Source organism: Bison bison, unplaced genomic scaffold (assembly GCF_000754665.1).
Source record: "Bison bison bison isolate TAMUID 2011002044 unplaced genomic scaffold, Bison_UMD1.0 scf7180017864495, whole genome shotgun sequence".
Lineage (NCBI taxonomy): Eukaryota > Metazoa > Chordata > Mammalia > Artiodactyla > Bovidae > Bison > Bison bison.
The window spans coordinates 3,751,284-3,761,852 of NW_011495054.1; the positions used below are offsets into that span (position 1 = coordinate 3,751,284).

Sequence of the window (10,569 nt, forward strand, 5' to 3'; positions counted from 1 at the left end):
AATCATGATAGATTTTGCCTCCTGTGCATCCCCTCTTTAAATCTCCTAGGCTGTTGTCTGAGACATCTCATCATTTCCTTTGCCTAATGAGAAATGGATGACTTCTTCCTAAGCTATCTGAGTCCAGAGGGGAAGTTAAGGCAGGAAATTTCGGGTGGCACATTTTCCAAGGCAGAATCGAAGGTGTGGATGTGGGCAGTGGGGCCAGGGAAACAGATTCGAGTCTCAACTCTGCCACCAACTTCCTGGATGACCTCAGGCAGGTGTCCTAGCCTCTCCGGGCATCAGTTTCTCACTTTGTAAATGGTGCTAAGTTCCTGAAAGCAGTTGGTGCTTGGTGAGCACCCCATGGGTGGCAGCGAAGTGAATCCCAGGAGGAAGTAAAGAGATGGCTGCTCATTTAGGTGAAGGTTTGGGAAGACAGACATAAGGGGAGGGGACTGTGCAACCTCCTGCCTACACCTGTGATTTTCAGAGTCAGACTAGTGAGATAAATCTGACCTTTGCCATTTTCACATGTTTATGATTAGGGGAAAGTTACTTAGTCAGTGCCTCTAATCCTCACAACAGACCTCTGTAGATTGCAGCCCACAATTGGACCTGTCTCCTTGGCTTGGTGTGAGGAGGCTATGAAATCAGCGCTAGGTTGACTTAATAAACCAGCTCTGTTTTGCTCCAGACGGTCCATGGTCCCATCATCAGAGTGCTCCCTGTTGGATCTCAAAGCCCCATCAGCCAACACGACGCCTTTCAAAGTCCAGTGGTGCCTGGACCTTCTTTTTTGACCTGAGAAAAGGAACACAGTTTGGCTATTTGACATTTACCAAAGTCACGTTTTGAAAGAGGGAAGAGCTGTCATGGGTCCAAACATGGGGCTGGGGAGCTGACCCGGTGAGACCAGGCTTTCCAGACTTACCTGAAGCCCATCCAGACTCTTGGATCTGGAAGGCCTGAGCAGCATCAGCCCATCAGACCCCCTGGCCCTACTCCCAGCACGCCCGCTGCTGGATGGGCTGGAGCCCAGATGCCTGCAATATGCCTCTTCAGGCACAATCAGAGGTTAAGAATGTCCTGTAGAGCATAGATCCCGGTGCAGAGATGCTGTTTCATATTATATTTCAGGGAGCCCTGCCGAGGTTCCAGGCTACAACCTTTTCAGGAACATTATTAAGTAGGCACTGTTATATAAACCCATTTTACAAATAGGGAACCCGAGGGAAAATTGTGAGCTGACAGTTGTTTTTTTTTCTTTTAATTAATTAATTTATTTTAATTGGAGGCTAATTACTTTACAATATTGTAGTGGTTTTTGCCATACATTGACATGAATCAGCCATGGGTGTACATGTGTCCCCATCCTGAACCCCCCACCCACCTCCCTCCCCACCCCATTCCTCAGGGTTGTCCCAGTGCACTGGCTTTGAGTGCCCTGTTTCATGCATCGAGCTTGGACTGGTGATCTATTTCACATATGGTAATATACATGTTTCAATGCTATTCTCTCAAATCATCCCACCCTTGCTTTCTCCCACAGAGTCCAAAAGTCTGTTCTTTATATCTGTGTCTCTTTTGTGGTCTAGCATATAGGGTGATGGTTACCATCTTTCTAAATTCCATATATATGCGTTAATATACTGTATTAGTGTTTTTCTTTCTGACTTACTTCATTGATGTTCTTTTTTTTAAAGCTACTTTTAAAAATATTTTATTTATTTTTATTTACTTATTTATTTTGGCTGCATTGGGTCTTCGTTGCTGCGTGTGGGCTGCTCTCTAGCTGCGGCGCTTGGGCTTCTCATTGCAGTGGCTTCTCTTGTTGGGGAGCACAGGCTCTAGGGAGCGCGGGTTTCCGTATATGCAGCATGTGGGCTCAGTGGTTGTGGCTCCCAGGCTCTAGAGCACAGGCTCAGTTGCCCTGCGGCATGTGGAATCTTCCCAGACCAGGGATCGAACCTGTGACCCCTGCATTGGCAGGCAGACTCTCAACCTCTGGACCACCAGGGAAGTCCGAACTGATGGTTCTTAAAGGCAGAGTTTGAACCCACGCCTGGCCTGCAGACTCTGCCTGGACTGTGAACCATCACCGTACCTGTCTCCATTACCTTTGCTTATGAGCTGCAGTCTCCAAATTTCATCGTCCCACTAGAGATCTGCTCTTGAGATTGGGTCCTATTTGCTGATGAAGAGCTCACAGGTTTGAATTAAAGAGTTCTTTCAATTAAATTGATGCCAGACCTAGTTACAAAGAATCAGCGTGCTGTTTTAGGTTCGATATTGATAGCAGCATCCTTGGAAATGCAATCCTGGAGGATACAGGAGGAAGGCTTTGAATGCAAGGCTGTGAACCTCTTTGGGTGATGGGAGTGGTTGTCCTGCACGTGGTGCTTTGCTGGGATCCTTGCATGAGCTTGGAATCAACTTGAGGTGGCCCCCAGGAAAGCTGGAGTTGGTGGCTGGTCCACTGCGGTCTCCCCCAGCAGCTGATACTTCCCAGCAGCATGATGGTGGGTAACTTGCTTCAGCTTTCTGAGCCTCAGCCAGCTTTTCTGCAGAATAGGGGAGGACAGTAGCGCTTACGCTGCAGGGTTGTCATGAGATGAAATGAGATAATCCCGGTGATGCACTTGAGAACCTGGTACCTATAAGTCCTCTACTGAAGGTGAGCTCACAGCTGCCCTGACTTTGGGAAACGCACACCATTTCAAGCAGTTCAGACATTACTATGACTTGTTACTGACTTGTTTGATGGCAGTGGAAATCCAATGCTATGGAGATACACAAAGTGCTAACAGAAAGCAAAGTGGGGGACTTCCCTGGTGGCCCAGTGGTTGAGAATCCACACTTCCAATGCAGGGGACGTGAGTTCAATCCCTGGTTGGGAAACTGAGATCCTGTATGCCACGGGGCAGCCGAATCTGGGCATCATGCTGTAACAAAGATCGGACACAGCCAAATAAATAAGTGTTTTTAAAAAGTTATTAAAGAAAAAACAGCCAAGTGGATTATTGGACTAGAGTGGGGTGTCAGGGAAGAATTTCAGCTGAGGTCTATGGAGAGTGGGTGTCATATATGAGATTGGGGAGCCAAGTAGGTGTCTAGGCATAGAGAAGAGCAGACCCTTGGAAAATGGGGAGGCCCCTCTCACTGGGGGAGTGGACATAAGGCCAGCATGGTTTGAAGACAGAACAGGGAAGAGTGATGGGAGAGAAGGCTGCTGAGGAAGGCAGGGACCAGCACAATGCTAGCCCTTGTGAGCCACTTTGAAGGGTTCGGATTTTATCTTAACACTGACGGGTGGCCTTTGCAGGGGCTTGAATCCATGAGGGATGTGATTTTGGTTTTGTTTTGAGCCAGTCCCTTTGCTGTGATTGAACTGATGCCAGGGATGGTTCATAGGCTCCAAGGTGTGTGAGATGGTGATGGCTCAGACCAAGGAGTGTGGAGAAGAGCTGGAGATGTCAGAGGAGTCAGGACGTTGCGACTGGTTGCAGATAACAAGGTGAAGGATTGCCCCCTCTTTGACAGATGTGGACCCTGAGGCTCAGAGAGATGGAATAACTGGCACAGAGTCACCCAGCGAGTAAACAGCTCCGCCCCCTGATTCATTCTGAGGTCTGTGCACTTGGGGTGCAGGGCTCATTTTACCTTTGCAGAAACCTCTGCCCCTCTTGCCTCGCTCTACCCAGAAAAGACAGCTCCTAGGGACAGAGAACATCCCAGCCAAGCTCCATCTGTCCTGCCTGCCTGCCTCGGAGACGACAAAAAGCAATTCATCATCAGCCTCCATTGTAAAGCGATAAGGAATCAGCCGAGGTTTCCTTCCAGTTTGGGACTCCCGTTAAGTGATAACTCCATGGGTGGCTTCTCTCCCACCCCGGCCCCTGCCTGCCCCACTATCTGACTTCCCCTCATTGTCTGTCTCCTTTCCAACCGGCCCAGGAGGCAGCCCCAGTGAAATGTCAAAGGACCAGGCCAGCCGGGGGGCCCCTTGTGTTTGGACCCAGCTGTCTCCAAACTATCTCTCCTGATGGGAGGAGCTAAAAAAGCTGGGAAAGTGTTTTATCAACGCCACTCAATCACATCCAGTTCACCCGGGCCTGGGAGACCACTTGTCTGTCTTTCTCTCTCCTTCCCACCCTGACAGCCCTCCCCAAGCACTGGAAACCAGAGGCGACCCAAATAAAGGTTTTAGCAAAGCCAGTTACTGCACTGGATACTGAGAAGGAAAGGGGAGTGAAATTGGGTACCGTTAAGGGCTTTGCATTTCCTCAGCCTCCTTGGTTTTTAGAGCAACCCCACACCCTTTCCTTCACTGGAGTCTCCCTGTAGTCTTTGAGTCACAGGAGATGCCTTCCACCCCTGTGGCAAATAGGAGGCAAATAGAGGAATAAGAGCTTGGGATAGATTCCCAAGGTTATATGGCTGATGAGTGGCCAATCCAGGCTGCAGTCATCAAATAAATATTAATGGCACACTTTATACCGGGCACTGTGCTGTATGCTGAAGATAAGGGGAGAGAGATGGCAAAGGTCTCTATTCCCAGGAAGCTTGTATTCTCACTGGGGGAGACTGATAGCAAGCAAGTCAGTACATCCCATGGCTTTGGATAGTGACTCACTGAGATTTGAACTGGAGTCTTTGATTCCCAGTCTTCCCACAGTACCATCCAAGTTCTTTTTACTTTAAGGTTAAGAGCTAACACCATGGGGACAAACACATACATACCAATCCATCCATCCATCCAACTATCTATCCATCTGTCTGTCCATCCATACATCTGTTCATCCACCTACCCATCCATTCATCCATCTGTCCTTCCATCTATCTATCTGTCCATCCATCTATCCATTCATCTGTCCATCCATCCATCCACCCATCCATCCATCTATCACCCATCCATCTATTCATCCACCCATCCATCTATTCATCCATCTGTCCTTCCATCTATCTATCTGTCCATCCATCTATCCATCCATCCATCCATTCATTCATCCATCCAAAGAATCAAGGTTACCACCTGTTCATAGTCTCTGAACACAGTGGGTTTCTTGAAGGCTGAAAGGCTGGGGCCATCTATCAGAAAGAGCACTGTTCAGAGTCATAAGGCCTGAATTAGAGTTCTACTTCTGACTTGGCAAAGGTCACTCAGCTAAGGAGTGGCATTTCACCTCTCTGCCTCCAGTGTCTTTATCTGTGAAGACTCCCCCACAATCTTTCATCTGAATGAACTCCATCAGCAAGGGAAGTGACCTGTTTGGCAGTGGTCAAAATCTTTGCTCAATGGGATCAGAGATTTGAAATTAGCTTTATGAGTTTCCTAGCTCTGGAGTTCACCCAAATACCTTCCAGTATTGGACGACCTTCACAGAGCCGTCTATCCAGTCTTCCAAGAGGGGAAAGAGAGTAGAATTGTATTACTTGGACAGATAAGATTGGAATACTTAGTTTAAATACAAGGAAAATAGAAACTAGACTGCACTATTATTATCTCAATTCCTACATGAAATTTATCTATCATCTTCATGTATAATGGGTTTCCCTGACTGCTCAGTGGTAAAGAATCTGCCTTTGATACAGGAGCCTCAGGAGACTCAGATTTGATCCCTGGGTTGGGAAGATCCCCTGGAGAAGGGAATGGCACCCCACTTCAGTATTCTTGCCTAGAGAATCCCACGGACAGAGGAGCCTGGTGGGCTACAGTCCATGAGGTCTCAAAGAGTTGGACACGACTGAAGTGACTTAGCACATTAGCACCCTGTGTATAATACAAACAAGATCTGAGATTTGAAGGTCTAGGGGTTTGCCCAAGGTTATGTATCCAGTGAGTCAAGAGACATAACTCAGTGCCCTAAAATCTGTATCCTGGCTTCATCATTAAAGCCATTTTATCCAGAATCAACAACATCCGGAAACATGCCAGGCACTAGGGTTTTTCACGATGTGGTGTGGTGATCGGTGGTAAGAATCAGGAAGAGCTTTACTGTTATCCAAGGGACTCAGCTGGGTTTTGGACATTTGAAGTGTAATTGACCACCCATATACAGCTTTCTGAAAGCAAGCTGTGGACTCATCTCATCAAGGACTTGACCTTTGACTGCAGCCCATTCCCCCAACTGTGGAAGATAAGCAGGACTCGGCTGGGACAGATGTATTTGCTGTTGATCAGTTATCAGGCTTCCAATAAAAAGATACAAACCAAGCCATCACGAAAATAAACACAGAGATTACATCCCAAGCATTTATCATGACCAGCGTGAAGTTTTGATCCTGGCTTTGGAATTTTGTTAGAGTATGATGAGGATCAAGAGAAACTGGAGAATGCTTAAGTCCTGTTTCCGTCAATAACCCAGCATCAAGTTTTTCTTAGGACTCTGCATCAGATCTTTGGAGTATTAAGCCTTGGAATGTGTAATTTTACGATTTTCAAAAATGTGGCTCTGGCCTTTTTCATATTATCCTTCCTTGTTTTACTTGTAACCAATCTGGAAGGGGATCAGAAACTTGGGACTGGTTAGTTTGCCTTTTTTTTTCTCTTGCCAAGGGTACCCTGCAGCTGTACTTTCTATTATTGAAAAGGGGAATGCCCTGGTTAAATGGAAAACCCAAAGGTTATTATTCCAGCAACAATGGAAACATTCAGATTTATGGATCTGAGGGGTGGAGGGAAGGAAGAATGGAGGGAAGGAATTGAAGGAGGAGGTGGCCAGGACAAAAATAAATAAATAAATGGTGTGTAGCAGTGTCCTTAAGATGCCCCCAAAATGCTGGGTTGAAAAGTGAAAAATATGGACCCTTGCTCATCTGGATGTCTTCAAACATCTGGATGGTTGGCATCATGTAGCTAGAACACCTGGAGGAAAGATGATTGCATTTTTCAATTTTTGGGGACCAGTGTTTGAGTATCCTATGGGTCCCAGATGTGTCCCAGAAAGTTTAGCTGAAAGTAAGTGCTTGCTATTAGATGGGTACAACCTAGATGTGAAGATACACGTTTGGGGGGAGATTTCGGAGGTACCTGGGGGTATCACCTGGAGAATGATGAGAGTGGAGGTGTTGGGTGGAACCCACATCCAAGCTACCCTAGTTGGCATGGGCTCTTGGCTTATAGTCCAGTGCTAAGCCGTGGGACTTACTGGGGGGAGAAGACTGACTTGAAGATTTACCCCTAAGGACTACCTGCTCATCACAGTGTCAGCCTCCTGCTCTTGTAGGTCCTGCCCTCGTTCCCTTGCCCCTGGATGGGGAAGGATGGAGAGGAGCCAAGGATGTGCTCTGAGCAGGACCGCAGCAGTTGACCAGCGCCTGGTAGGGGCTTGGTGAGGGCTCAGTCAGTATTTGTTGGGAGGCTGAAGGAGTGGCATTGGATAGGAGAAATCTAGAGAGCTGGAGGCAAGGTGCGGTCGGCAAAGTGAATTAGTCATGTCTTTGATTCCAGCCTCCACTCCTTCCCAGCTGCATGGCCTTGAGCAGGTCACTTCTCTGAGCTTTGGTTTCTGCCTCTTAGAGCCGAGAATGAGAACAGCCACCTCGAGGAATGACGGTGAGATTGGAGTTAGGTCACTTAGTAGGTGTTCAATAAATTCTAGCTCTTATTTCCTTCCTTATTTAGTCCTATGTCCTGCCATCAACCATCATTGTGCTCACAGGTGTGGGAGTGTCCCAGGGTTTCACTTTTCTTCACACCCCAAACATGGCATATTTCCTTTTTTTTATATGGACTTTTTTTTTTTTAAGAGGCAAGTATGTTCTTTTATTGTAAAGTTTAGGCATGAAAGATAGAGTGGCTTACCCAGACCGTATCACCATTTGACAGCACAGCTGGGAAAAGACTCTGTTTTCTAAGTCTAGTTCTCAATTATTATCGGCATATTTCTTGGTGTTGTTCATTAGAAAGAGATCGGAAGTGAGGAAAGAAAAATCTCCAGCTTGGGGAGTAAAATCCCAGCCAAGGAATGAATCCGTGTGAGGTTTATGCCTCAGTAGAAACTCCCTAGGACTGCTTCCCCTGAAGGAAACACCTGGAGGTGTGTTATTACGGAGGGGGTCTGCCAGGACACAGGTGGTGTTACCCTGGCAACACGAGCTGCCCTGGGTGATGGATACAGGAGATTTCCATGCTCGATACTATTATGCCTGAGTTGCGCAGTGAGGTAAGTATTGCTGACTCTGATTCGAAGATGGTAAAAAGGAGTCCCAGAGATGGCAGATACCTTGGTAGTATCCCACCGATATTAAGTAAAAGGGCCAGAGTCAGGCTCATGCATGTCTAGGTTTTTTAACTGAGATCTGCATCTTAGGGAGTCTTTGAGCCCCTTGAAGTTGTATGCATTGCTTTTGTCTGTGCCTACAGTTCTCAAAATGTTGTCCTTCAGTGTTTTTTTCCTAGGAGAGAGCCCAACACTTTTGTTAGAACCCAAGGGGGTCGGTGACCCCAAAGTAGTTAAGGGAGACCCTCTTTCAGAGACAGAACTCTCTATCCGTTGCTCTCTCTTAGGGATTAATTAGAGCCCACAGGAGGGAAGTGACTTGCTTGGCGAGGAAACGGTGACACAGTAATTGTACTGTACCAATTACCGTGTCCATTACCAACTCCACTGATCCTAACTAGGCCCTTCCTTGTTCACATGAGATGTCAGGAAGGGGTTTGGGGATTCATTCCAGTTTCCATCCATGAATCCGTCTGTCCACTCACTGTTCCATCCATTCCAGAAGTATTTGCTGCATGTCTTAATGTCTAGCATGGATTGAAGAGCAGGGATTTTATCATCAGATTCCTAGGACGCTAATCCCAACTCCGCTGTTTATCAGCCATAGAGGACCATGGGCAAGATTTTTTTATTATTGTTGTCGTTCAGTCACTCAGTCATGTCTGACTCTTTGCGACTCCGTGGACTGAGCACACCAGGCTCCCCTATCCTTCGCTATCTCCCGGAGTTGGCTCAGATTCATGTCCATCGAATCGGTGATGCCATCCAGCCATCTCATCTCCTGTCATCCCCTTCTCCTTACAGTCACTTTACAACGCCATGCTAGTTTCTCCTGTACAGCAAAACGAATTGGCCTCACATATGCATGTATCCCCTCCTTTTTGGACTTCCTATGCAGGTCACCATGGTGCATCAGGCAGGTTTCTCAACCTCTGTGTGTCTCCTTTCTCTCGTCTGTAAGATGAGGATACTAAGAAAACATACCTCATGGGGTTGTTGAGATTAAATGGGTGACCTCATGAAGAGTACTCAGAACGGTGACAGACAGTAAGCCCTGTAGTGTTTTTATTGTTATGGTTGATGCTGTTGTTATTGTTATTAGGTATAAGCCCCAGGTTCTGGGAAGATAGTAGTGGGTGTTCCAGACCATATGTTGCCTTCCTGAAATTTACATGCTGGGGAGGAAGAGAATAATAATAATTGTCATTTATTGAACGTTTCCTTGTACCAAGCTCTGGACTAAGTACTTAAGCTATATTTTCCTATTTCATTAGAGCTTCCCTTTCTAGTGCCGTTATGACTCTTTCCATTTTATAGGTGAAGAAGCTGAGCTCAATCTCCCCAGCTTACTAGAAACTATACAAAGCATCTTCTATAACAATTGCATTAATGTTCTACTGAGGGAATACACTGAAATTTATTTTTTAAAAAAGAAACTGGGCTCGGAAAGGTCAAACTGTTTGCTTAGGGCTCCGTAGCCCAAAGTCTTAGCCGTGACAGGCCATCCCCTTAATGATCAGAACGGAGGTTGGAGCTAATCATCTTCCAGACTTAATCCTTCCATCCTTGGGCCAAATGGCTGTCTCAGCCTTGAGCTGTGGGGTGGCTGGTCCCTGGCCTCATGGGTGTCTGTCGTCCTGTCTTCCCACAGATGAAGAATGTTCCAGCACAGACCATCCCTATAAGAAGCCCTACATGGAGACATCACCTAGCGAGGAGGACCCCTTCTACCGCTCTGGCTACCCCCAGCAGCAGGGCCTGGGTGCCTCCTACCGGACAGAGTCAGCCCAGCGGCAGGCCTGCATGTACGCCAGCTCCGCGCCCCCCAGCGAGCCCGTGCCCAGCCTGGAGGACATTAGCTGCAACGCCTGGCCCAGTATGTCCTCATACAGCAGCTGCACGGTCACCACCGTGCAGCCCATGGACAGGCTACCCTATCAGCACTTCTCCGCCCACTTCACCTCGGGGCCCCTGGTCCCCCGGCTGGCCAGCATGGCCAACCACGGCTCCCCGCAGCTCGGAGAGGGAATGTTCCAGCACCAGACCTCCGTGGCCCACCAGCCTGTGGTCAGGCAGTGCGGGCCTCAGACTGGCCTCCAGTCCCCAGGCAGCCTTCAGGCGTCGGAGTTTCTGTACTCTCACGGTGTACCAAGGACCCTGTCCCCGCATCAGTACCACTCCGCCGTGCACGGAGTCGGCATGGTTCCAGAGTGGAATGACAACAGCTAAGGCCAGGCCTGCTCCTCTGCTGCCATTTCCAGAGGGAGGGGAGAGAGAGGGAGAGAGAGACAGCCACAGGGAGAACCCCACGGAAGAGATGTCTCATTTCACCCTGCATTCACGTCTGCACTTGAGAACTGCC

The 10,569-nt window shown here is 47.8% G+C and overlaps 1 protein-coding gene across 2 annotated transcripts in view; it reads left to right on the forward strand.

Moving 5' to 3' along the window:
* TBX5 (T-box 5) overlaps positions 1-10,550 on the forward strand; it is a 52,506-nt gene extending 41,956 nt beyond the window's left edge. For both annotated transcript variants that reach the window (XM_010828559.1, XM_010828560.1), the window contains exon 9: positions 9,859-10,550. In XM_010828559.1, the coding sequence (XP_010826861.1) occupies positions 9,859-10,436 (578 nt within the window). In that variant the 3' untranslated portion in view covers positions 10,437-10,550. The remainder of the gene's footprint in view (positions 1-9,858) is intronic.
* Positions 10,551-10,569: the final 19 nt, after the last annotated feature.